Here is a 26,720-nt window from a genome sequence, read left to right on the forward strand (position 1 = left end):
AACTTATAGTATAATTGAATGCATTGTATTACAGAAGCTCTGTCGAAACGTCTGCTTCAACAAACTCAGTTTCAGGAGTTGAACATTGTGTGACAGGGCTCCATTCTATTGGCAGCGAGTCATAACAGTTTCATCATAATGTTACTTGTATGCGAAAGCAAAGCATAAACCATGTGAAGTGAAACCATCGTCTTACCTCACAGCCCGCATCGACCAGAGGACGCACATCCTCAACAAAGAATTCCTGCAACATAGAACAAAAAATATATTATGACATGAACCGTTTTAAGAATAACAATAAAACAAGAAACTGTTGTGCACATTACACAAACTGCAACAAACTTACCCTGTTGAGAGATTCGTTGTATTTTTCTGCCAGATCATATATAATGTTTAGACTGTTTTCAGTCTTGGGGCGAGTGGGACTGGCGACGGCAGAGACGACCAGCAAAGCCAGAGCGGACGCCACCAGGAGGATTGTCATCTTCAAAATACGAGCGTTGGCCGTCGACCACTGGAAGATGCTGTTTCAAGACCGATTACTAAACAGCCAACTTGCAGGTGATTTATACAGATTCACTGACGTCACACCTTTTCTACGTGTTTCCTCTCACTAACAAAAACAGCACCAAGATAAGATTTAGTGGTTGATGAGCCACTTCGTCATAACTGAGCTACTTTTCTCTGAACTGGTGTTGGGTGACAGCCACTATGCAAGTCCTGTGTAAACCACACAAGAATTAATGACAGAACAGAATGATGTTCCCAAGTCACTCTTTGGGGATTTATACTGTAGTTATATTAATTAGTTTGAAGCAAAACAGGCCATTTGTTATCATTGGAGCTCAGCAAATGCTTTATTGACGCTAGTGTGATTCCCAAAACGACAGTTGGCATTTTTTGCAATTAAAGAGTTTTTTTATTTAGGTCCAACAGAATTGAATGTCTTGAGTTAAACCACATCATTTCAGACATCAGACAACAGCACTAAAGCTGCATGTGTTGACTTCACACAAAGAACCTTTAAACAAAGCCTTAGTTGATTTCTAAGATTGTTGATGACAGTGCAGTTCTGCAGATTATTTCAGTACGGTTTCATATTATGAACCACTGCATTATGAACCCCGCTGAAACTTTGGTTAGGAAATGTTAGGATTCTTGGCCAACAGTTAACTTACCCAGGCAGACAGCAGGAGTGACTACAAAGTTTCCTATTGCTTCAAAAACTGATACATTGTGTTGTTTTATAAACACATTGAACAATAACTTGAACCAGCCTAAACACAACTTTCTTCCAAATAAGTCATTTGTCTGCTCAATGGAGATACGATGAGAGGGACGTGATGCTGCACTTTGTGATTTCAGAGTTCTGGTCCTGGTTCTTACGGATACGGTAGAAGTGCTCGATGTAGCTGGATCGTCCCAGCAGCTCCACAAAGTCCTCGTCGTGGGTGATGATGAGCAGCTGGAAATTGCGCTGGCGAGAGCGATTCTTGATGATCCTGTGGTGAATGAGCAAGAAGTAGTTCAGTACGTGTACTGAAAACGTGATTCGTCTTAAAGGGGTATCAAACAATCCAAATGTGTGTGAGTATATACTCACTCCACAAGTGCATGTGCCAGTGACTCGATGTTCTCCCGGTCCAGGTTGGTGGTGGGTTCATCCAGGGCCAGAATCCCACAGTTCAGACAGAAGGTCTCTGCCAGAGCAAGACGGATGATCAGTGATGCCAAAACCTAGACACAAACACACAAGTCAACTTTAACTATGGATGTTTCTCAGATGTGCTTCAACTTAGCGATAATATATAAAAGGGGTGCAGTTGATTTGTGTGATACATATATCGCACTGTACGTACCTTCTGGCCGGCACTGCAGCGTCCTCTCATATCTAAAGCTGTGTCTCCTTTGACCATAACAACCCTGTAGTTGTAAACTCGCCGTCTCACTCCAGCAGATGCATTTTCATCCATATCCGACCTTATTTCCACATACTCAATATCTGAAAACCAGGGAGCATAGACAGAGTAGGCAAAATGCATCCAGTAGCATGCTACATATGAGCAATCTATGTTAAAGAAGTGACATGCACCTTGACCCCTGTAGGTACTGCGCCATAGATCTCGAATAATCTTGTTGATCTCATCCATCTTCATGCTGTGGAACTTCATAATGGTTCTAGACAAAACAAGAGGAAAAACTTGATGAACTTATTAGTAATAAATGCTACTGTTAATGTAGAAAAATAGTATGCTAAGCTAAAATGGTTATCTGGTTTCATATATCTGAAATCACTAGCAACATGTCCAAAATAAAAGCTTATTATCCTGAAACAAGTTATGAATGTAACAAGATGCAGATATTTCCAAAGTTATTTCTGTGCAAACATGACACATTTGTATATTTTGATACATTATAATTTCTGAAACTGAAAAGAACATCACAACATCTTTGGTTTAACCATAAAGTGATCCATATGAAAGTAGCATGCATGCAAAAAGGCAAATGAACACAGCTGCACAATTCTGAGCTAACTTCCAGCAAAAAGGTGTTTTTGAATAATTTGGCCATGAAATGTTTGCGATGGCAGTTTTAATATATATAATTCATATAATATTGATACACGATGTAGATAACATATCAATGCATCAACGTTACTGGATGTTGCTTTCCTGTATACCAAGAAGCATTTTGCCTATAATCTAGCAAACTGACAAGAAAGCCGTGGTTTGAAAACACCAGAATGATGATAATGTAACTCCGAGCACTTTTGGTGGATAAGTAGACGAACCATGAAGAAAGGAAGCAGAGCGCTTCTTATCCATTCATCTGATATGCTGTGTCATATTTAAATAACTGCTGAAGTGACAGAAGAAATAAATGGCTCATCGCTGCACCGCCACAAAAATCTAATGTGACTTGGTCATGATTAAAAGTTATTTTATATTTTAAATGCAGCATATAGCTAATACCCTCACTAAACATCAGTTCTCCAGAGCTGAGCTGTTGCATGAAGACACATTTTGCAGCCATCAGTCACAGAATGAAAACTAAACTCTACATTATACATGATATGTCCATCTTAAAAAAAAATTTCTTTTTGTTCTTTTTTATTCATTTTGTGGCCATTAAAAGTAATATAGAAATGATGTAATGACAATACCGGAAATCGTATTAGGATCCCACACAACTCTGCAACCCAATGACCTGGTAGCCTTCAATACACATTCATTTTCACTGCTATGCAAAAGAAAATTTTTTTGGAACTTTATTTACGTAGCCCAAAGGCTGCATTTTACACTTGCAGGTTTTGAGAAAATAATTTAGTTTTATAGCTTTGTGAATGTGTGTTTTTGTTTCCAGTTGCCACACAATAGATCGTTTTTTTTTTTCTTAAATTAAAATGCTGAATATTTCGATGTGGCAACTGCATTTGCAACACAGATAAGTCGTGTGAAGTCGTGTACACATGATGATAGGTTACAAAGTGCACGACAAAGGGAGTTTTTTTTTGTTGGCTGCAACAAAAAAAAGGAATACACAGAAGTGAATCAAACTTCTGTGTATTCAAACAGAAACCGTGACCTGGATGCCTTGTTTGCTGAAAAGCTGCTAGACTCTGCTTTTAATCTTGATAACAATGCAGACAGTGAATCACCCACACATATGGGTAAATGATGCTTCTGCTCCCTTCACAGATATTATCTCTGAAGGTGAGTTCACAGCCTTTCATCCTTGAATACTGTATATGTCGGTCAGACAATTACAGTAGGACACTTTCAGTTTAATACATACAATATACTTTATAAGCTAATGCATGATCTTGTGAGACAAAACTGATAATAAATGCACATTTTTATTCAGAATCAATCATATTTGGGAGGTTGAAAACAAACCTGATACTTTGTAATGTTTGTATTCGCAGATTATATTCTTCAATAAATTAACAACTATTTGCTCAGTAATTAAAGATAAGGTAAGGTAAAATTATTTTTTTACAACCTAAAAATGCTCAGGTTACAATTACAATATGGTGTATATAAGTAAAAACAGCTAAGATGGACATTTCTGATTAAAAATAATTCACTTTTGTTGTCTAAAGTGACCCAACACTGCTGGCAGGGGTCGTACAGAATGTATAAATAGTGTGTATAGTCCAACGCTAGACCACAGCATCAAACGGATGAGCATGTGTCTTTATAACACGTCAAGATAAGAAGTGAGAAAACGTCACATCTTACTATAGAGATACACACCTACACAGAGGAATCAACTCCATCACTACCTTACAAGTATCACCACACACCTCATCACAGATTTTCCTTTTCCTGTGAAAAAATGCAACTCTACTACAAGACAGGTGGGTTCACTACAGTGATTGCCTCAGCGGTGAGGGAGAAGGTTCATAAGCTTAGAAAAAATATATATAAAAAAGATGCAATGGCTATTTTTTAACTCGTGTGAAGTCATCTCTTCACACAGTTTATATATTTTCTCAAGCTGCTGACTGTACTGCACTGATTTTGCAAGTGTTCAATAAACACTGAGTACTTGCATAATATTATATGTGTAAGTTGCAGTTCACGTGTTTGTTATTTACTTTACAATAACTCATATTTATTTCGGTTTCTCGTTAATTTACCTATTGTAGGAAAACACATTCCTAACTTGGGTTTATTAAGTTAAACTAGTGACAAAAGTAGTTTAGTTTTGTCACTAGTTTACACATTTAAAACATTTATGTTTACAATAAGTTGATATTCACGCTTGCTGTGTCCAGGCTCTCAGTGCATAAACGTACTATGAACAGAACAGAACCGACCTCACTAGAAGAACTGTGGTGGTTTAATGACCTATAGGACGTGTGACAAAGAGGAAAAAAGCCCTGATATCTCATGATATCAGGGCTTTTTTCAGGGCTATGATATCTCAAGTATTGACAAACTTTAACATTATTATATAATATAGTACTTTCTATTTATATTAAATCAGTCACTTCTCTGTTGGGCACAAACTTGCAGCATGACTCAGTAGATGTCTGTCAAATCACTGAGTCAGATCTTTTTCAGTATGCGTCAGTCTATACGTACATTTTTACCCAGGGAGAATTTCCCACCCTATTAACCATTGACCATGACCATGTAAGCAAAGATAAACACTTTTTAATTATGTCTATCAGAAGATAATATATGTGAACTTACTGATCAAGAGCCTTGTAGTAGAGATCCAGGTCCTTAATGACGAGCTCTGTGGTTCTCATTATGATCATCTTGTTTTTGTGGAGCTCTTCAGCTTTGGCATACTGTTCTTCTCGCAGCTCTTTTCTGTAATGAAGAAAAGTTTATATATATATAAATGTAATTACAACAATGACAGACAGTAAAAATGACCAAAATAATGGAAAGGTTCATTTGCTGGTCATGACATGTGATCTACGTTACATTTCACACAGGGACTGTGTAATAATCACTTTAATTCAGCTACAGAGCAGCAACAACAGATCTGGACATGTCACCTGTAATGCAGTATTTCCTCTTCAAAGCCTTTTTGACGACCTACCGCAATGCTGCGGTTCTTTTTCAGGTCCTCCAGCTTTCGCTCTGCTTCACGACGTTCTCTGGACAACCACAGAAAATGAGAAAATAGCACATGCCTTCATCATCTAAGTCACATCTGGGGGACACTGACAAATAAACTTCTGTGCCACTTGGTCCAGTTTTAGCTGCTGGTTAAATTCATGCACGTTATTAATTCTTACTGGCGTAGCTGCAGAACTTGCATGTTGCCCATATCTTTCATAAGAGCTTCATGCTTGGCCACAACCTCCTTCAGCTCCTCAATGCGCTTCCTCAAGGTCAGGTTGTCCTGCAACCAGCGCTCCTGCACCTAAGAAATATGAAGAGCACAACTTGAAACTTCAAGATTCAAAAAACTTTATTAATCGAGAGGAAATTATTTTGTAAACTTGGAACGCCGCTAATTACTATTGTCTAATTACATCTAATTACTAGCTAAAGTTTTATGATACATGTTATTGCATGGATTAAGATCAACCCGTACAGACAGAGGAGAAGTTGTACAGGCCGACCGGTAGGAAGGCTCTCCGGTGGCGTTCTGTGGAGCACCTAATACTGTTCAGCCTCTGGCTGAAGGTGCTCCTCTGTCCAGCCAGCACACCGATGCAGCACTAGGAAGTTTACTGCTCTGACTTGTACTACAGAGGACTGAGCCTTATTTAAATAGAAGTAAAAGGCAACCAAAATATAAAGAAAAAATGAAAAATGAGATCTTGCCTTTTGTGTGTCTATGTCCTGACGAATATTTCCCATCTCCTTGTTGATCTTTTCTCTATTCTTCTCAGCCTCGTGTAGTTGAGCGTTGGTTTCATGAAGCTCAGCCTCTTTTTGCTACAACAAAAACAGTTAATATAATTATTACAAGCTTCTACAGGTAATGAAGACAAACAAATCAAGGTGAATCTAAGCAGCATATAGTCGTTTCCTTAATGGCAACCATACACACCAGATTACAACTACAAAATGAGACCTGGATCAATCACAAAAACAAAAGGTGTTAAGAAAAATAAAAATCACCTCTTTGTATTCGTCTTTGCCCTCATTCGTGTATTTGGAGATCTCTCTTTCCAACGTGTTGATCGCCTTTACTCTCTCTTTAATGCCACTGACCTGTCAGAGACAAAGATGTAGAATAATGAGGACATTTGGCTGAGCAAACATCCAGCAAGTCATACATGTAGCGTACAGTACGCAGTTTAAAACTGCTTGAAGTGCATGTGCAGCTCTGCACTAGAAAATGTGACCTGGTTTGCTCTTGAAGATACTTGTTGAAGTTTTTTTTCTGCTTTTGCTAAATGCACTTTTAAGCATCATAGAGAACTTATACAGTAACGTAGAAATGTGCCCACCTTCTCCTGCCCCTCTTCCTGTCTCTGTCTCTTGTGCTCCACCAGTTCCTGCTTTTCCTGCTGTAGTTTCTCCAGAGTAGCAGACAAAGGGGACAGCTGCTCCTTCGCGTCCTGGTAGGTAAGATAAAGTAAGACGTGGCATTTGTTCAGTGAACGGACAGGTGCTTTTTGCTGGACTCTCATGCACAGTCCTCCCATCTTTCTGGTGCAGGTTGATCTTTGTTTAATCTGAGTGTCTTTTAATGTGTCTTGTGAGGCTTGCGAGTGGTGACGACCTTGTGGTAAACCCTCTACATTGCTGATTTTGACAGAGATACAAATCCTGGACGCTGTTCCTGAAGTGGGCAGTTGTTGAAAGAGCTTCACTACTGACAGATGTGTAATAATACACCACATAGGTCCTGCACACCTTTTGTGTAAAATTTTGAGTCACACAGCAAGCATACGTTTGGATTAACAAACAGAAACTTTACCCTTATGTCCCTGGTTAAGGCCTGTATTTCGGTGGTGAACTCGACACACTGCTCCTCCAGCTGCTGCTGCTTCTGCAGATCACTGCTCAGCTGGAGTTTTTCTGATCTCGTCTCATTCACAGCACTTTTCAGTGTCTGAATCTGATCCTGCTGGTCCTGGATCAGCTTACGTTTCAGGTCTATTTTGCTGGAGGCTGCAATGGAACAACAAAAAAAAATTACAATCATTTTAGTTTCATTCATACCTCAACCGAACTCCTGATCATGTCATTTTTTATAATGCTGACTTATTTTAAAAGAGACACAGAAGTGCCATTGCACCATCCCAAAAAAACTTTAATCGTAAAAATCTAAAAACAAACTGAAAGCTTCAAGGCCCGGTTTCATCTTATATGGTTGTCTTCAATGTAAGGAATTGCCAAGCTGTCGTGTGTTATGTATAAGTACAGTAGAAGAAGCAAATGTTAAAAAAAAGACAGACAAAAATGAAAATTCACCCCAATGACTGTGAGTATAATATTATCTTACTGGTGTCTAGCTTGTACTTGGTTTCTTGTTTTTCCTGACTGACTTGCTGAACGGTTCTGGTCAGGTCCACTCCCTGGAGCTTTGCTGCCTGCTGAGCTATTTTCCTCTCTACCTCCTTAAGGTCCATCTGCAAAGAAAAGAGTGCAGAAAGATAAATTAACAGAATGTGAAACAATACAGTCTATAAGAAACGGGCCACATTAACTTTTAGGAGTCTGCAGCATATTATGAGTGATGCATCTAAATTAATATAATGATCACAATTTGACAGAGTTGTTAAAAAAAACTTCGGGAAAGAGATGCTACCAGGTATCTGTCCATGAGAGAGATGTCCTGGAGGCAGGCCTTGGCCGTTTCCTCCTCTGACATCAGGGTACCAAGCAGTGTTTCCTGCTTCTCCACCTCATCCTTAAGCCTCTCAATTTCTCTGTTCACACTCTGTAGACGATTTTTCAGCTCTGGCAACTCTTTTTCTTGAATCTGTTGAATTGACTGCCTAGATAAAAGGAAGTAAATAAATTATATAGCATTTATGGCGAATATTAGAGTATATGATTATATATAGACTTAGATAGATTACTTGCTTCAATGTTAAAAACACTATATTGGCATTTACCCAGAGTCAGGTGACTATGACAAACTGGCTCCCTCTGGTGGACTAAATGTTAACAATCTATCTTTATACCTGATGGGTCGAAGAGCCATCATCTCATCTTTCTTTCTCTCCTTCTTCTTCATGTCCTGCTCTGTGTTTTTCAGCTTGTCTGGCACCAGGCGCAGTTTGGACTGCATGTCGCTGATGACTTCCTGCAGATCAGACTCCGAAGGGAACGTGCGCTGGCAAACGGGGCAGCATGGTTCTCTGTCCTCCGTTAGCTGGCTGATGAACTGGGTATACACTGCTGTGGCTCCAGCTAGCATGGCTAGAGGTGAGAAAAATAAGCATAGACATGAGTGTGGGCAGGACTGTGGGGGGGGGGTTAGCGCCTCACAGCTACTGTACAAGGATGGGTTTGAATTCTGGGTTTATTTATTGCATTTGCGCGTTCATCTACCTCTTTGTTTGGATATCTTTTCCAGATCTTCCTGCAGTTTGCCCAAGTCCTGCTCCAAATCCTGACTTCCACACACATTAAAGAACCGTTCTTCTTCACTGGTTACTTGCTGCTCCTTCTTACGCAGCTCCGCAGCAGTGTGGCTTTTATTCTGCTCACTTGATGCCAGCTCCTTGCTGCAAATACAAATACAAATAACAACATCAAACACACGATTTATTTATCTGTTTATTAATCGGTTTAGTTGATGCAAATAAATCTTACTAACTTCAGTCTGGCAAGTTTGTCTCGGGTATTGTTAATTTCTTTAGACCTGGCATAGAGCCAGTCCTCCAGCTCCCTCTTATTGGGAAAATGCCCCAACAATGACACAAGATCCTCACTGTGACGAGACTTGATCTTACGTACTTGCTCCTCCTTGTCCATCTACAGGAGCAAAGGTCAGAAGAGAAAAAGAAAAAAAATGACAGGACAAGGAAACAGACAAGGAAATGGGAGAAAGGGAAAAGAAAAGCAGGAGAAATGAACCACAAAATACCACCAAGGTTCACCCAAGACTAAGAGACAGAGAGTAAGAGTAAAAACACTACAGTGAACTTTTTACCTTGTCTTTTTTCAGCATTTCCACTTGCGTGCGTGCGGTGGTTTGTGTGTGGAGCGTTTCCATTTCTTGGTCCAGCTGCCTCTGAGCACGGTCAAGTTCCTCTTTCTCTCTCTGAAGGTCAGCAACCTCTGCCTTCAACTCATCCACATTGGAGTTCTCCACTGCGCTCTTAAGCTCTCGCTCCTACAGATTATCATGTCCAACACACCCAAACAGAAAAATGTGACCGGTCAGTAATTTTGATGAAGCGATAAATTCTTTAAAAACATAAATTATCTCCAGAAGTGTAGAAACACCAAGTGGAGCCACATCGCATCCACTATTGACACCTGTTCAGCCAGTTCGTTCTCCAGATCCTGAAGTCGACCAGACGAACCCTCGAGTCGCTGCAACTCCGTTTTAATATTCCTCAGTTCTTGCTGCTTCTTGCCCTGCAGGTCTCTCTTCAGCTCAACTGTCCTCTCCAGGCCGGTCTTCTTATCCCTCATTTCGTCAATACACTGCTGCTTCTGCTGTTCTTTTTCTTGTAGATCTGCCTGATGGGACAGAAAGGAGTAGAAGAAATCGGAGATGCACATTTGGTCCAACATCACGGTTTAAAAACATTTAATATAAAATATGCAAGCTGAGAACATATGAAACATAGATAAAATCCATCCTGGGGCTGTTAAAGGCAACAAGGCTATCTTTCATCCATGGAATGACACATTGTGCACAGAATAAGAAGAAAAGGAACTGGAATTATTTTAGTATGAACTAATTTCCTACCAAAACCTGGGTGAATGTCTGTTTTTCCTGCTCAAGTCTCTGAGAAACAAGACGATGAAAACTCTCGAGCTGATGGGTGGCAAAGGGAGGCCGGTCATATCCCTCCATCTCCAGAGAAGATGACAAAGCGCGAACCTAAAAAAAACGGAGAGCACACTAAAAAGTGTCATAGACAATTTAATTATCATGCTGGAGCTCAAAATATTGATAAGTTTACATTTAACAGGCAGCTCAAGGCTACGCTACATGACTCAGCTCCAGGTCTACTTCCAATGTCATGTTTCGAGAAACGTGTTGTGCAAAAGAACAAAACATTGCTCTGTTTTTTTCCTAACCTGAGTATCACGGTTTTTGATGTATTGTGTGTGTCGGTCTGCCTCCAGCTGAAGACGGCCTGAAAAGAAAAAGAAGAGAAAACAGGAGATAGTTAGCCAAGAAACATCTCTATCCACACATTTATCTTCCATACACATGTGCAGCTATGCGTACCTTGCTCCACGAGGAGCTCAGCCTTGACCCTGTTGAGTCTCTGACACTCCCGGCCTGCTCTCTCCAGCTCCGTCTGGCATTCCTTCAGCCTCCGCTCCTTCTCCTTTACTGTCCTCTGGTGGTTCTGGTAAATCTCCTGCAGCTGCTCATCTGAGCCCTGGAACACCTGCAACATAGGAGTTCACTGGCTTAGTGGCTCTGAAGCATAGTACTAAAAAACTGTACCTTTTAAAAATAACACTTAAAAGAGCATCTATGTTGTTACTACATTATGTAATCTACTAAAAGATCACTGGCAACAAAACTCTTTGAATTTAAACTTCAATTATCAGACTCAAAAAAGACTGATGATGAAAAACTGACTGTCATTAAAAAAATGACACCACCATTCACCATCTGCAGTATTCCATTAATTTTCCATTTAGGGTAATGATGTACTGAGTGGGGTCTCGAGTACTATTAAGCAGATGTTCAGTTAAACAAACCCTCACGACAGAGCTTGCCAGCGTTTCCAATTTCTAATCTCATTATGTTGTTTCAAGCATTTAATTTTCTCTTTCGTTCTTTCCATCTGTTATCATATTAAACGTTTTTGGTCAGATTGTTTTACAAATTGTTCTGTTACCTGTTCCATTGTTTCCTCCAGCTCTCTGTTGTCTTCCTCCATCTGTTTTTTCCTGCTCTCTAAAGCTTTAATGTCGTTGTCGAGCCTCATCACTTTTCCAAGTTTTGTGTCAATATCCATGAGTCGAGTCTAAAACATTAGAGCACAAGAAACACTTCTGTAATACGACAGGCATGTCTTCAACTATGCCACTTTAAAAAAAGCTGATTCCAGATGTAACATAAGCATCGACCTCTGAAAAACCCACCTCTAGTGGATCAATCTCTCTTTCTATTTGCTGGACGTTATCCTTAGAGGCCATCAGATGAGCCTCTTTGGTGGAAACGGTTTCTCTTATCTGCTGGGCCTTCTCCTTGTTCTGCTTCAGGTAACGCAGCTCTACCTGACATTCTTTGACCGTCTGGTTCTGCGAGAGACGCAGCTGCCGCATCGTCTCTAGAGCTTTGATGTATCTGGGAAGATAGCATACAGTGTGAGTAGTGTGAGGCCTTGGCAACGCCACTTCATGTAATGGACTTAAAAAAAAGACTTGTGATGTGAAGCGCGTTGGCTTTACTTGGTCGCAGCAAAGATGGAGTCAAACTTGTCTTTGAGAGCTTTGCCTTCACTAAGTGGCCAGTTAGACTCTTCTTGGTGACAGAAAATGACATGATTCAGCACAGGCTTTGATACACCCAACGCAGAAATCATCTCCCGGTCCATATCACCACACTTTGATGACAAACTCACGGCTTTTCCATCTCTGCAAGAAACATGTGATTTATCAGTTGAGAATAAACAACTTGTTCAAAGCATAAAAGCTAACAGTAAAAACAGTGTCCTACTTTTTTCTACTGATGACTTGCTCCAAGCTTTTAAAGGTGTAGCTTTTCGCCTTCTGAGTGCAAGACATCGAGCGCTGGACGGTGACTTTCTCTCCATTCACGTCTGTGAATAGGAGTTTAATCTGTGCTCTCACATCTGTCTCACGCGCATCCTAAAATACAAACAAAACACATTTACCAAGATCACCAACATTACTGCATATTCAGGACTCAAGTATTAAAAACAATATTGACATATAAACAAAGCCATTTAGTGTAAGCTCTACAGAGGGAACTTGCCTTTGGATCATGAACAAAAGCACCTCCTTTAGATCCAGGAGGAAGCTCCCCCGATGTTGCATATTTGAGACATTCAATAATAGTCTGAAAGCAGAACATCAAGTAGAAATTAGAGTTTAATCTGACATTTTGAAACATCCAATAATCTGCCTAATCCCAATTCAGGTGTGGGATCTCAAAATCAAACTTTGGCCTTTCTTGTTCATTCTCTGATCAGACAGAACCTTTTGCTCTCATACCGTCTTTCCTGCTCCATTGGGTCCAACCAGCACAGTCAGAGGAGTGCAGAAGGAGATGACCTGCACGTCTTTGTCCTCAACCCCAAAGCTCCTCACCCCCAGGATGCTCATCTTGTTAATCTTGGACATTTTAGCCTTTTAAGGGGAAAAACATGGGCCAGTAATTAAACAAACAGTGGTTCGGTGTATAATTAGCAATTATGTCTATGAAGAACGTAACATTTAATGGTTATTTGTACATCTGCAGTTTATTCTGATGACAAAGCAGGTTAGTATCCATGCTCAGTGAATGAAGTGCCGTCTGACTATTTTCAGTCGCTGCCGTCTTGGCGTTGTTGTGTTGACCTTTTGTAACACTGTGGTATCAGAAGCAGAGCTAGCTAACCACGTCACCCAAATATACACGCCGCAGTGTTTAGCGTTAGCAAGTGGCGCTTTACAGGGTGAAGGCTAATACATAGACGACTTGGGCTGCGTTACTAGCAGCTGTTTACGTCCCGTGAACACGTTTAACGCACCTCGGTTTCGTGTTGTCGTTCTGCAGCAAAGACGTGAAGCGCATAGTTTTCGCGCCGTGAGGATTGTGACGTCGGTGACGACTTCTGACTTCCGGGAGTGGGCACGTGGTTATAGAATAAAAACGTATAGAGCGGTTATTCACACTTAAACATTATGCCAAGTAATAAAATACTGTATATTTATAAAATACTGTGAATTTTCCACCCACCTAAAGTAAATTTTTACTAAAACAACCTACTTATCTTCACGTGTAGCTTTTTCCAACGCACAAAAACATTAACAAACACAGAGCTGCAACACTCTTCTCTACATATCAATTTTCTACAATTGATTTTGTTTACCACCAGAGGGCAGTGTTTCCCTGTGAAAAACACTGTTGCCAAATTGGCCCTACGTGTTTCCTTCGACGCTAAACGTTGTTGGCCACTTATTGGCATCCATTGAAATAGACGTCAAATTACTTTTTCATTCTTATGTACCAAATTTAGCAGCCAACAGAATATAACAGAATATAACAACAATATAAACACCTTTTTTAGAATAAAATACTGTGTTTTCTTTGTAACAAATAATGTTGGAGCCTGAATTATAAATCAGAGTTCTTTTGAGCTCGTGTTTGGGGTTGAAGAATCAGCTGCAGCCTCTGTTTTCTCACACAGGCACACGTTCTGACAAAACCTCCTTCTGCTTTCAGCCCACTGACTCAGTCTGTTTTATCAGCTGACTCACTGTGCCTCAGCCTGTCCAGCTCGTGACTCTATTTCCATCCTGTCCTGACATGAAAAAGGCACAACCCTGTGTCTTGTGTTGGACTTTTGTGTTTGATTTCGTGCCCGACACCCCTGCGCGCCTGTCCCCTGCCACCGCAATCACACATCATCATCACTGGACCTGGAACATGGCTGCTGGTTCTGAGTCCACTGGTGGCAGACGTTTTGTATCAGCATATGAGCTGCTATGAGATTTAAAGCCTTGCCCACCTACGCCGAGCTGCAAAGCCTTCTTGAAAAAAGCATGCAAGACTTAGTGGGAGATCTGGTGGGAGCAGGAGAAACTGGGAAAATGTGTCAAAGCCAAATTAATCAATTCCCTTTATTGGTTAAAATTCATGGGGAAGCCATGAAATTTTCAAACAATTTCAAAACAGGCCTCGGTGTCCTGCCAGCGTAACACAGCTAGAATGAGGCAATATCAAAAGCTTCCTAGTTCTGTGAATGTCTGAAATTCACCATGGGCTCCACCTCAGGACATCGGAGACAAACTGACTGAAGTGAACATTTACATACAACACACACCAAGTTAAACTGAAATACAGACACTGTCTCAGTTGAATGTTTGAATTCACTGATGGAGGATTGCAACATATGCCTAATATATAAACAATAAAATATAAACAACAAAAATGGACAAATATTATCTGATAAGAGTTAGAAAGAGCAAGTAGTCAGTGTGATTTGTTGCTTCGGTCGGTTTGAAGACAGTGAGCAATGAGTGCAACAGATTAGGTGGTAAAGTGGAATTTAAAAAAAATCTTCCCTCAAACCTGTGGGAAATACAAGGAAACCTGTCAAGGAGTATTAATGTTACAGTACATGTCTGTGTACTGAATGTAAAACTATAAATTGCTGAACGTAAGTGACGTGTAACAGGTGGAGCAGATGTGTGACCCATCTAGTGTTCAGAGATTAACCTTTTGCGTGAGTGACTTTTTAAAAAACCTACTTTATCAGATGAAACTGCGGACAGATGGTGCAAATGTCATCAACTGGGCTGAACCTCAGCAAAACGCTCCTAAAGAGACTGCATTCGGCCGGTTGGTGGCGATATCACGCAAACGCTGCCACACACCGTAAAGAGCAGCAGCGATGACGCAAACGCATCATATGTTTTCATGGCATTGCCTCAGAATGGGAGGATAACGATGTTGTTACTGCTGAATGGAGGCGCCGTGTGCACAGTGAAACTCAGCGAGGGATTAGCACAGTCACAGTAGCTCCACGCTGGGTGTTTAGCAGACAGACAGACAGACAGACAGACAGACAGACAGACAGACAGACAGACAGACAGACAGGCAGGCAGGCAGGCAGGCAGGCAGGCAGGCAGGCAGGCAGACAGAGCATGAGACAGACAGACAGACAGACAGACAGACAGACAGACAGACAGACAGACAGACAGACAGACAGAGCATGAGGAAGACAGACAGGCAGGCAGGCAGGCAGACAGACAGACAGACAGGCAGGCAGGCACAGGCAGGCAGGCAGGCAGGCAGGCAGGCAGGCAGACAGACAGAGCATGAGACAGACAGACAGACAGAACATGAGGTAGAGAGACAGACAGACAGACAGACAGACAGACAGACAGACAGACAGACAGACAGACAGACAGACAGACAGAACATGAAGTAGACAGACAGACAGACAGAACATGAGGTAGACAGACAGACAGACAGACAGACAGACAGACAGACAGAGCATGAGGAAGACAGACAGGCAGGCAGGCAGGCAGACAGACAGACAGACAGGCAGGCAGGCAGGCAGGCAGGCAGGCAGGCAGGCAGGCAGGCAGGCAGACAGACAGAACATGAGGTAGAGAGACAGACAGACAGACAGACAGACAGAACATGAAGTAGACAGACAGACAGACAGACAGACAGACAGACAGACAGACAGACAGACAGACAGACAGACAGACAGACAGACAGACAGACAGACAGACAGAGAAGGTGCAGTAGCTCGGCCTGTGAGCCCATTCATTCTCCTCTCACCTCTGCAGCACACGGTGTCACGTCACTGAATCATTCAACCTGCGTGACTCACTATTGTTCAGCAGATGTGGTTTTTGAAGCTTATTTTCCATCTGTGGCGTCACAGATGGAAAATGACAAGTTAGAGAGAGAGTGCTCCGTTTGGCAGCAATTCACCTTCGCAGCAATTTCAACCGATGCTTTTCATCAGTGTTTAAGCTGGACACGTTGCGTGACACAGAAAACGCAGCCTCACCTGAGATTAAGCAGCATCGTAAGAAAAGAGGAGTCGTGGTGACGCTGAGCTCCAGCTGTTGATCTGAGGTGATAAAAAGCTCCAGCTTGAAAGAAACCTTTATTTTGTGTTGTGTCAAACTGAATTTCCTCTAAACTCAGTTTGAACCCATTGATATGTGTTTATGTAATCCACTATGATAACATAAGCACATATACTGTATTTAGGACTGTAGATTGATGCTTTGTGCTGCCTTTAACACCACGGAGAGTCAAATGTTCATCCATGAGCTGCTTCAGCCCATCAACAGTCCCAAATGTGACATTTCCACATGGGCTCCAATGCTCGAACGCCTGCTCGTGGTTAATATTTTAAAATTGAACTGGAATTAGGATGAGTCCTTGGAAATGCAGCGTAACATATTTTTCCCCCCACAGAGATCAGTGGCAGCCAGGCACAGTGTGGAACCTTCCCATAGACTTTTCAAGTTGTCTGCTCCAATTAACTGCCTGGAGAAAGAAACTGAATATGCAGCACGGGAAACACAGTCAGTTGATGAATGTCTTGTCAGGAGAAAAGCTGCCACTTTCTGTGAGTCATAAAAAGTCACACAAAGTTCAGTGACAAAGTTTGGTGGTTCATTAACCTCACTTACTATAGGTATGAGGCCTGTATGACTCTAAAGAAGGTAAGAATATGAGGATGATGTTAATTTTGACAACAATGTTCATGGTTTAATGAATGATGTGAAGTAAAAAGTCATATGATCTGTATTCTATTCTATTTTGTTTGCTTTTTGGAGCAGACATAAATTACCCTGCATGGCTGGTTGAATGTGCGTGAGTGAGCGAGTGAGTAAGTCTGTGTGTGTGTGTGTGTGTGTGTGTGTGTGTGTGTGTGTGTGTGTGTGTGTGTGTGTGTGTGTGTGTGACGTGGTTTTGCTTTGAACTTTGTTGAGTGCACGCACACCCTGGCTCTGTGCTACAGGGAAATGTGGGCGTTGTGTCTGCCAGGCCTCTTACACTTGGCTTGTCTACATGCATTACTCACACACACACACACACACACACACACACACACACACACACACACACATACACACACACACACACACACACACACATGCACACAAATACATCTGTACACACAAATATGCCGCGTCACAGATGGCACGCACATGAAGACACACATGAGTCTCACACACACACACACACACACACACACACACACACGGTTGAGGAGGGTCGGAGTCCATTGAGGATTTTATCTCACATCGTTAACATGCATGCTGGCCAGGGCCTGCCGGGCACTCAGCACCATGATAGTATTAGCTTCTGAGGTTCACATCTCTCTCTCTCTCCCTCACACGTGCCCACAGACACACACTTATCAGGTCCCTTGGCAGAACCATCATAACCGAATGTATGAATCCAATTCTTACCTTGACCCAATTCTAATCTTAAGCCTACGTTTCTCCACAACAAGGCAGCCCCTCAACGCTGGCATCCTTCTGCTCAGGACTCTTGTCTGAGTCGCTCATCCTTTTTGCGGTCGTGCAGCCATGTTTACTGGAGAGGCGTTAATTAACGCATCCACGCCGTAGCCTGCTCCCTCAGCCAGCGCTGAGTCCCTGCAGTCCTGCATCCAGCAGATGGCCTCACTGCGCCTCAGCGTGCGTGGCTGCTGGCTACGGTTCATCCCAGGGCACCGCAGCGTCTTCATTTTTAGCTCTGCCTTTATTTTTGGGGTCGTCGCAGCAGTGAAGTCAGGACTAAAATAAAGTGCGCGCAAATAAAGTGGAGACTGGTTTCATTCTTACTGTAATGCGAAACAATGCAACAGTGATGATGAATGTGTGCCGCTTATAATAAAGTGTTTAGTTGGATTCGGACTTGAAATGTTCCTCGCCGGAAAAAGAGAGGGAATGTTTTTGTGCGCGTAAATAATGCGCGTCGATGGAACAGCCGAGGGACGCGCCTTCATTCAGACCAACAGCCCTGCTCTCGACACAAGAAGGAAAAGTACCGCTCAGTAACCAGCTGGGCTGCGTTTTTATAATACGCTCATTTATTTGCAATATCTGGTGTTAGGAAACCCACAGCCCAGCAATGTATCTGTCGCTCCTCCTCAAGCTTTTGGCTGATTTAAATGATTTAAGAGGAAATTGTACATTTCACCTGTACAGATCTATTACTGTTATATGAAAAGAGACATCCCATGAATTCACGCTGTCATTCCAAGCGCGCCTGTGCCCGTCTTCGCGTCCTCTCTGGCGCCGCGGCGCACAGCGGCAGCCGCAGCTGAGTGGAGAGAGAGGAGCGCGCGTGGAAGCGGTCTTGGGTCGACCGGAGTCATTCCCGTCAGCCTCCGTCGGTCCTTCAGCCCGCAGAGACGTCGCTGTGTAACTGAATGTGGCCCGACAACCGAGAGAAGAACGCAGAAGAACTGCTCAACACCCGAGAACCGTCTGAAACCGGAGCGTGACTTTTAATGGAGAAGGGCGCAAAGACGGCGAGCTCCTCCAGCGCGGAACAACGCACGAGTGGGATCTACGCCGCGCAGATGTGGATTCTTTTGGGACTGAACGTCGTCCAGTGGAGCTGATTTTGGATCTGATTGTTCTGGAAGCGAACCTCGGGCATCGCGGCAGGTCCGGAGCGCGCCGCGTCCACGGAGCGCGGCGCGGCGCGCGCCACGCACTGTGTTTGAGGGAATCACGAAGTAAGGTAAAAGCGGGCTCAGTTATGACGACGTTAAGGGGAGGATTGCAAAGCCACGTATGTTTCACGAAGGTGCCAGAATCCGACCTGAAGGGGTTTGAAAGCTTTTGCTGCGCTCTCACAAATCGGCACGCAAACCAAAAACAAGCAAAACGGAGCCCACGTCAGGATTAAAACTACACGACAGCCTAAAGGAGCCGTGGTGCTGCTGCATGCGACGAACGGCACCTTAAATATACGTCTCCTCATTCGTAAACGGACTGTTGGGACTTTTTTGAACCCAGTTTTTGTCTCGGAGCGCAGTTGGCACCGGCGGATCGTCCCGGAGACTGTGGCATTTGCTCAAATGGAGCTGCAGAAATAAAAGCCAGCGTCCAGCAGCCGGGGTGGATCTGCGTCAATACAGGCACCAACATAACCACACAGACACGCCTCGAGGATCACTGAACAAATCAGATAAACGCAGCGCAAAACCCATCAATAGGAGTTATTGATGAGATGGTATATAAGGCTAAGCCGTAGTTTATTTGACAGCAACGATAGGGTGCGAAACTTCCAGTGAGGGGAGGACGTCCAGCGGGAAACAAGCCCAGCGAGCGGTGGTGCTGGTTGGGAAAAGTCACGGCTGCTTCTCTCCACGCTAGAATGTCGGTGGCTGCAGGATTTCACCACGCGGACACTCTCGCGGGCCAAACTGCCGACGAGCTGGTTCTAAAATATTAATAGGCGCCCGTGCGAGGATGCTGGTTGTGACAAGAAGCCTATGGACGAGCCAGTCCGTCGGAGAGCTGGTGCCCAGACAGACCACGCCGGCGCCGAGCGCCTGAACGCGTCCCCCCGAGAGGCACAGCCGCAGGCTGCGGATGTGATGGGGTGACGGCCGCTCCCCCGCTCAACTTTACTGGTAGCGCAACACAAACAATGGAGCAGAATTTCTCGACGGTGCGCGACGGCAGGCAGCTGCTCCCGGACCGGGACTCGTCCAAGCGCGTGCTGACCGGCTGCTTCCTCTCGCTCCTCATCTTCACCACCCTGCTGGGCAACACGCTCGTGTGCGTCGCCGTCACCAAGTTCCGGCACCTGAGGTCGAAGGTCACCAACCTCTTCGTCATCTCGCTGGCCATCTCGGACCTGCTGGTCGCCATCTTGGTGATGCCGTGGAAGGCGGCCACGGAGATCGTGGGCTTCTGGCCGTTCGGCGAGTTCTGCAACGTGTGGGTGGCGTTCGACATCATGTGCTCCACCGCCTCCATCTTGAACCTGTGCGTGATCAGCGTCGACCGCTACTGGGCCATCTCCAGCCCGTTCCGCTACGAGCGCAAGATGACGCCCAAGGTGGCGTGTCTGATGATCAGCGTGGCGTGGACGCTGTCGGTCCTCATCTCCTTCATCCCCGTTCAGCTCAACTGGCACAAAGCCCAGGACACCTACGCAGAGCTCAACGGAACCGACCCGGCCGAGCTCCCTCCCGACAACTGCGACGCCAGCCTTAACAGGACCTACGCCATCTCGTCCTCCTTTATCAGCTTCTACATCCCCGTGGTCATCATGCTGGTCACCTACACCCGCATCTACCGCATCGCCCAGAAGCAGATACGGAGGATATCGGCGCTGGAGCGGGCCGCGGAGAACGCCAAGAACCGGCACAGCAGCATGGGGAACAGTTCCAACATGGACAGCGAGAGCTCGTTCAAAATGTCCTTCAAGCGAGAAACCAAAGTCCTAAAGACGCTCTCGGTCATCATGGGCGTGTTCGTGTGCTGCTGGTTGCCCTTCTTCATCCTCAACTGCATCGTCCCCTTCTGCGAGCCCAACCTGCCGGACGGCGCCGCCGACTTCGCCTGCATCAGCTCCACCACCTTCGACGTGTTCGTGTGGTTCGGCTGGGCCAACTCCTCGCTCAACCCCATCATCTATGCCTTCAACGCAGACTTCCGCAAGGCCTTCTCCATCCTGCTGGGCTGCCACCGGCTCTGCCCGGGGAGCAACACCATCGAGATCGTCAGCATTAACAACAACCAGGGCGCCCCCAGCGCCAACCCCAACAGCCAGTATCAGCCCAAGACTCACATCCCCAAGGAGGGAACCAATTCCAGCGGCTACGTGATCCCCCACAGCGTCCTGCAGGAGGAGGAGTCGCAGAAGAAGGACGGAGGGCAGGTGGAGGTGGGGGTGGGAAACAATACCCTGGAGATCCTGTCCCCGGCCATCTCTGGGAACCTGGACAGCGACAACGAGGTCACGCTGGACAAGATCAATCCCATAACACAGAACGGGCAGCACAAAACCGTGTCGAGCTAAGAAGAGGGGAGTTCACGAAGGCGCGTAAAATCGCTTCCACGCGAGGAGACGGAGGGAACGGAACTCTGGACCGTCGCAGGAAAAACCCACAGAATGTTACAAAGTAAAGGCACTTTAACCCGGATACAACTATCTGCAAAATACTGTCAGCATTTATTGATGAAATTCACACATTTGATGATAAATGTTGATAATGTGAATATGAAAGCAGAACACGAGCTGTGTGCACATGTAGAAGGTGTGCACATCTGCATGACTATACTGTACAGAACTGACACTATCCGGGGAGGAGTCGAACGCAGTATATACCATGGACCGTTAGCAAAATGTCTTGTAGGTGTTTTATACAGTAAGTGTTTCATGGAAACATGGAGGGGAAATGTGGGTAAGTTGGTTTCGGTGCAGTATATTTAATCTTGCAGTTTTTTTCTTGCTATTCGTTTTTTTGGACAACCTGTGATGCAGTAGTAATTTATTTTGGTTACAGTTACCTCATGCACCAAAGTGAGAAATAATCCAAACTAAAGCAGGCGTTGGGCAGATGGAGGCGTTTAAGACAGGTTGTTGCGGTGAATCCTCCCATTCCCATCTTATTTATCTTCACACCCCGACATGTTCAACTGATGTGAAAGAGAAGGGAAAGAAAGGGAGTAAAGGGAGTGGAGACGTCTCCAAAGGGGGCAGATAAGAGGTCTTCTTCTTCTTCTCTTCTTCCTGTTGCTTCCGGTCGTCTGTCCCTCCTCACTCCTTCACCTGCTTCACATTCGTCTCTTCTCCCACCTCAGCCTCTCCTTTGGCAGGCCTCCATTTCGAGTCCTTACTCTGCCCACTTAGGGTGGAACTAATGACTCTATTTTTGGCAAACGCTGCCAGTCCATAATTAAAAACCAGTGTCGGCCTGTAAACTAAGATGCCTCTGCTTGTACAGAGGAGGCCGAGCAGCAGCAGGCACAAAGCGACGCTTTATGACCTTTTGCAAACTTGCAGATATCTGATTCCGTAAGTTGCTGATGCTGAGCACGCCGGCCGTGGAGGCGTGCGGGGCATGAAGCGTGACAGCGGGTCCGTTTGCAGGGGTCGAGTCCAGAAGCCATCGCAACAAATACACAAACACAGTTTACAGTGTTGAGGCTAGTCACGGTAATCAGCTGCACATACGGCGGGTCGGGTTTGTTGCTATTACGAGACCCTCATCTCCTCTTTATCTCATGTTTGTGCTTAAATCAACTCTTTGCACCAGTTTGAATGTTACATTAAAGGACACTAGTAGTTAAGTGTTCAAGCAAACACTCGATATCTTTATTATGAAGTAAATGGTGTCATCAAAAAGTGGGAGAGCAACAGACGATGCATGTGTGAGGTAAGAACGCCCCTGAATGCTCTGTTTTGTACCTGATGAGTAGAAACAGGACCCTGTTGTGTCTCTGTGCTGTTGTGTTCATTGTTGCTGGGGAGAGAACGCTCCCCGTCATCGAGCGCCGCGCTTCCACTGCGTGCTATGTTTGTCCATGTAGGCGTGAAACTGTTGAGAGAAAGGAAAAGCTGATCCGATAGAAAGCAATTGGTCTTGAACGGAGCATTTGATTTTCCTGCTCTGGAAAATCCAATGCTATCGAGATGGCAGCAACGCGAGGGGGGTTGGAGTTAGTTGGGATCTTTCAGCTCAATACGTGACTCGGCCTGCGACTCATGTCCTCTGCCTCCCTGTCCTCAGCTGCTGCCATTTGCTGCTCCCCAGTTTAAAAATTGATATTTATGAAGTGGAAATTGGATTATCCGGCTCGTATTATGAACTAATTTCATTTCCGCTGGAATCCCATTCCACAGTCTCATCATAATGAGGCCTCTGGCCTCGACCCTCCGGCCCACGAGCTTCCCACCGTATCGGCCCAGAAATCCTCCGTTCCCACTCTTCACCGGTTCCTCCTAATCCCGTTCGTGTTGGCAGACACGAGCCGACACAAACATGCGATAAAATGTGAACTGCACATAATCTGTCAGGACTGGACATGGAAGGGAAGCGCCTTGGGGGAGATGTGCTTCTCCCTCCACCCCGCCTCCATCCTCCCTTTCCCTCTGTCTCTTTCTCTTTTCTCCTGGCTGCCTCTGTCTACTTGATGAGCGTTCCGGATGTTAACGCAGGCTGAATTCATTATTAAACAGACGGGCCTCCTGTTTCTTTTCTGTAGAGTCAAAGTGCAGAATCAGAGCCCCACCTGACTGTTTGTTAATATTACTCTTATTCTTATTATTTGTATTATTGCCAAATTCCAGTTTTTGGCTGAATGTGGCTGTGCTGTAGCTTACGCTGAGGTTTTGTCAGGGTTTTATAAGCTTTTTATGCTAAGACTTGGGTGTGGGGGTCTCCTTAGAGATACAGTGATTTGTTTATTGATCCATTGGAATGACCTGTTGTGTGTATACATTTATAGCGTCCAGCTGAGAGCTAAAAGGATCTCTGCTGCGTGTAAAGCCTTCACCTTGTCAGCTCGGTGAGTCATCCTTCCAGCTGCCGCTGCTTCGAGTTTGGAGAAGGGCCACGTCAGGTCCACAAGCAAAATACTTTGTTTGATCCGGAGTGTTTGCGCCGCGATGCCCCGGTTGCTCTGGGAAGCGGTAGTGACAGAACACGGTCTCGCCGTCAATGCAGCTACATGATGTATGACAACTTAAACGAATCTGACAGCAGAGTCCCTCCCCCTCCTCCCCCTCCTCCTCCTCCTCCCCCTCTTCCTCTTCACAGGGCCTGGGAATGTGCAGGCATTTTAACAATGATGGGGTTTCACTTGGGGAGGATGACAACAGAGTCCCTACCTCAGCTTCAATTCAGCAAACAAAGCTTCACTTTTAAAAGTGGCAGTATTTAGGTTTGGGAAGCAGGATGTAGTATTGTACAATGATGTTCAAAATGTAGTCGTGATGAACACAAGTGCTTATTATCTTCAGAACTTCCTTAATGTGTGTAGCAGACTTACAGGCTGTAGGTTTTCTCCAGTGTGGGATTTTAATTTACAGTCACTGACTATTTATGTATTTATTTATTTACATGTTTCTGGTGTTCAACTCATGAAAGTGATGTCAAAGATTATAACCCTCCGAATTATTACAGTATTTAGTTTACGGTTTGTACAAAACAAACAAAAAAATGTGCCCTTCTTGTAAAATAATAAAGATGTACGTATTGTTTCTTTTTCCATCCGTGCTCGGCGTGTTTTGGGTTGTTTCGGTGGAGCCTGGTCGCGAGCGGCCGAGCGCCTTTGACCCCGAGCGCCCGCTGGAGCATCACGTGGGTGCAGAAGATCGAAGGAGATCGATTTTGAGCGGTGACGCAACTTTTTTTCCAGCCGCCTCGTCGTGTGTCCGCGCTCCGTTCCTGCCTTCGCTCCGCATTTACATAAGCTGACAGCCACTTGTCCGCTGACGTGTCCCTCTCATGCAGAGTCACAGTTCAGGCTCCGAACTGGCTTTTCATTAGTAGAACGATGTCGACCTTCATTTGATCAGCTTTTAACCCTTTAACTGTGTGATGAAACTTGGGAACGATAGCAGGTACAGTTAGCATCAATAGCCAGCAGCTCATCTGCAAAATTACACTTGATCACATTTAATTAAACTCAGAGTCTGTTCACTTCCTGTGTATGTTCACTTCCAATATCTGTTTTAAATTATTTCATTCAGAGCCCAAGCACCAAACATTTCATGTGCAGTGTTTTCAACCTACGTTTACAGTAGTTTATGTATTATTTGTGTCCGTGGAACAAATAAAAAGATGACATCCCTATAAAATCTCTCCAGCACTCAGGGGATTTGTAAAACCCCCACCCCCTTTAAAACACAGTAATCTACCAGCGAATCACTTGATATTTAAAGAACGAGTCCATTATCCGGCTCCATGAGTTCATGAGACAAACCTGATCATTGCATTCTCTTCTTCCCTGGAACGAGCAGCTCCGTGTGAGAGCCTGTCAGATTATTGTGTGTCTCATATTTAGGTTGCGTTGTGACTCCTCGCCCGCCCGGCTGAGAGTAAGGGGGGGGTTGGGGTCACAATGGAAATGCAGTCAAGGTTAGTGACAGACTGCAGCGCCGCGCTGCTCTTGTGCGTGCGTGCGTGTGTGCGACTCAGCCAATGCATGCGTGCACACCGCTCTAATGTGCTTATGTAACCACCGCAGCGCTCGCTGGGCGCCGTGAGGCCGACTGAGCGCCTCACGGCAGCAGTGGGCGGCGTCCTCCCCTCCTCATACGCGCCGCGCTCGCGCTCACACGTCTTGTCCTGTGATCTCATTTACGCCTCTCAACCAGTGAAATGTGTGGACGCTGTGGTTTTGTCCCTGTGCTCGATTTGCTCGGTTCCATGAGTTCCACGAGTTTTCATCTGTGAACTGCAGTTTTTGAATATGCGAAGGACGCAAAAAGCTTCAAAACCCGTCCATTGGGACGTTTCACTTATGTTAATTATATTTGATGCACAGTCGAAAAGCATCCACATTAAAGAACTTGCGCTTGAATTGTGTCTTTAACTCGTGTCTGTAGCTTATTCTCAGGGGCCCAAGTGTCTGAGTTCAGCACTAAGGGCTGCGGCTTTTGATAAGATTTAAAGCATCTGCTTGAATTTCGTGCTACTTTGAAGAACAAAAAAGGAAAATTGAAGGAACCCAGACCTGCTGTGCTTCCGCTCACGACATTGCGATGCTGTGAACGCGTTCAACCTCAATCTAGCTTTAAAATAACAACAAGGTTAACCAAAGTGCTGTGCACAAAGCATAGCAAAACGATAGAATAACATAAAACCTAACGTTGAAGTGTTCCAGTCTAAAAGTTCTTGTGATCGTCGTGACGCTAGTTTGAAATGGTTTCCTTCCAGTCATCGCGTTCTGCTGAGCTTCTGCAGAGAACCCTTACTCAGCGAACAGCTCACCTGCAGCAGCTGTTTATTCTGGGTCACACGCAGGTGTCCACGCTCCTTTTATTCCACTTCCATCTTAAAAGCGCTGATTGTTTATTCCTCTTTTCGGGACGGCGTCTCCGTTTGCTGACGTGCTGCTTTGCAGATGAAACCAGAGCACGTCCAGACTTTGACGTTTTTTTAGCTCACTACACCTCAACACACCCACTCAGTTCTGTCAGAGTGAACTCAGAACACAGAAACTTTGGACGAGGTGTCAGTGTTGTCAGACGTGCGGCTTTTGTTATTATCCGCTGACTCTCATCTCCTCCTGCCTCGTCTCTGATTCCACACATGACGTCCTCCCCCCCACCCCCCCTCTTCACCAAGCAGCGTGACTCACGCTCCCTCTGGGGTTTCATGCTCTTCTCATCAAGAACTGGAGCTCAGATGACTGTAGCAAAACAAGTGTAGGTCAAGGGTTGATTTGTGGTGATGAGTCCAC

The 26,720-nt window shown here is 44.6% G+C and overlaps 2 protein-coding genes across 2 annotated transcripts; one reads left to right on the top strand and one right to left on the bottom strand.

The window, feature by feature from the left end:
- Positions 1–896: 896 nt before the first annotated feature.
- Positions 897–13,461, bottom strand: rad50 (RAD50 homolog, double strand break repair protein). Its single transcript, XM_029174756.2, has 28 exons — positions 13,328–13,461; positions 12,810–12,944; positions 12,571–12,654; positions 12,292–12,443; positions 12,024–12,209; positions 11,715–11,919; positions 11,468–11,596; positions 10,843–11,008; positions 10,689–10,747; positions 10,354–10,488; positions 9,915–10,121; positions 9,586–9,768; positions 9,250–9,407; positions 8,982–9,157; positions 8,612–8,849; positions 8,233–8,422; positions 7,927–8,053; positions 7,399–7,592; positions 6,926–7,036; positions 6,594–6,686; positions 6,294–6,407; positions 5,759–5,886; positions 5,516–5,617; positions 5,202–5,324; positions 2,093–2,178; positions 1,860–2,002; positions 1,604–1,737; positions 897–1,502 (listed from the first exon to the last, which is right to left on the bottom strand). The coding sequence occupies exons 2-28, from the start codon at positions 12,936–12,938 to the stop codon at positions 1,316–1,318; spliced, it is 3,939 nt and encodes a 1,312-aa protein (XP_029030589.1). The 5' UTR covers positions 12,939–12,944; positions 13,328–13,461; the 3' UTR covers positions 897–1,315.
- Positions 13,462–18,345: 4,884 nt separating this feature from the next.
- On the top strand, positions 18,346–24,521 carry drd1b (dopamine receptor D1b). The gene has a single exon (XM_029174772.3). The coding sequence runs from the start codon at positions 19,948–19,950 to the stop codon at positions 21,325–21,327; it is 1,380 nt and encodes a 459-aa protein (XP_029030605.1). The 5' UTR covers positions 18,346–19,947; the 3' UTR covers positions 21,328–24,521.
- Positions 24,522–26,720: the final 2,199 nt, after the last annotated feature.

This window comes from Betta splendens, chromosome 14 (genome assembly GCF_900634795.4).
Source record: "Betta splendens chromosome 14, fBetSpl5.4, whole genome shotgun sequence".
Lineage (NCBI taxonomy): Eukaryota > Metazoa > Chordata > Actinopteri > Anabantiformes > Osphronemidae > Betta > Betta splendens.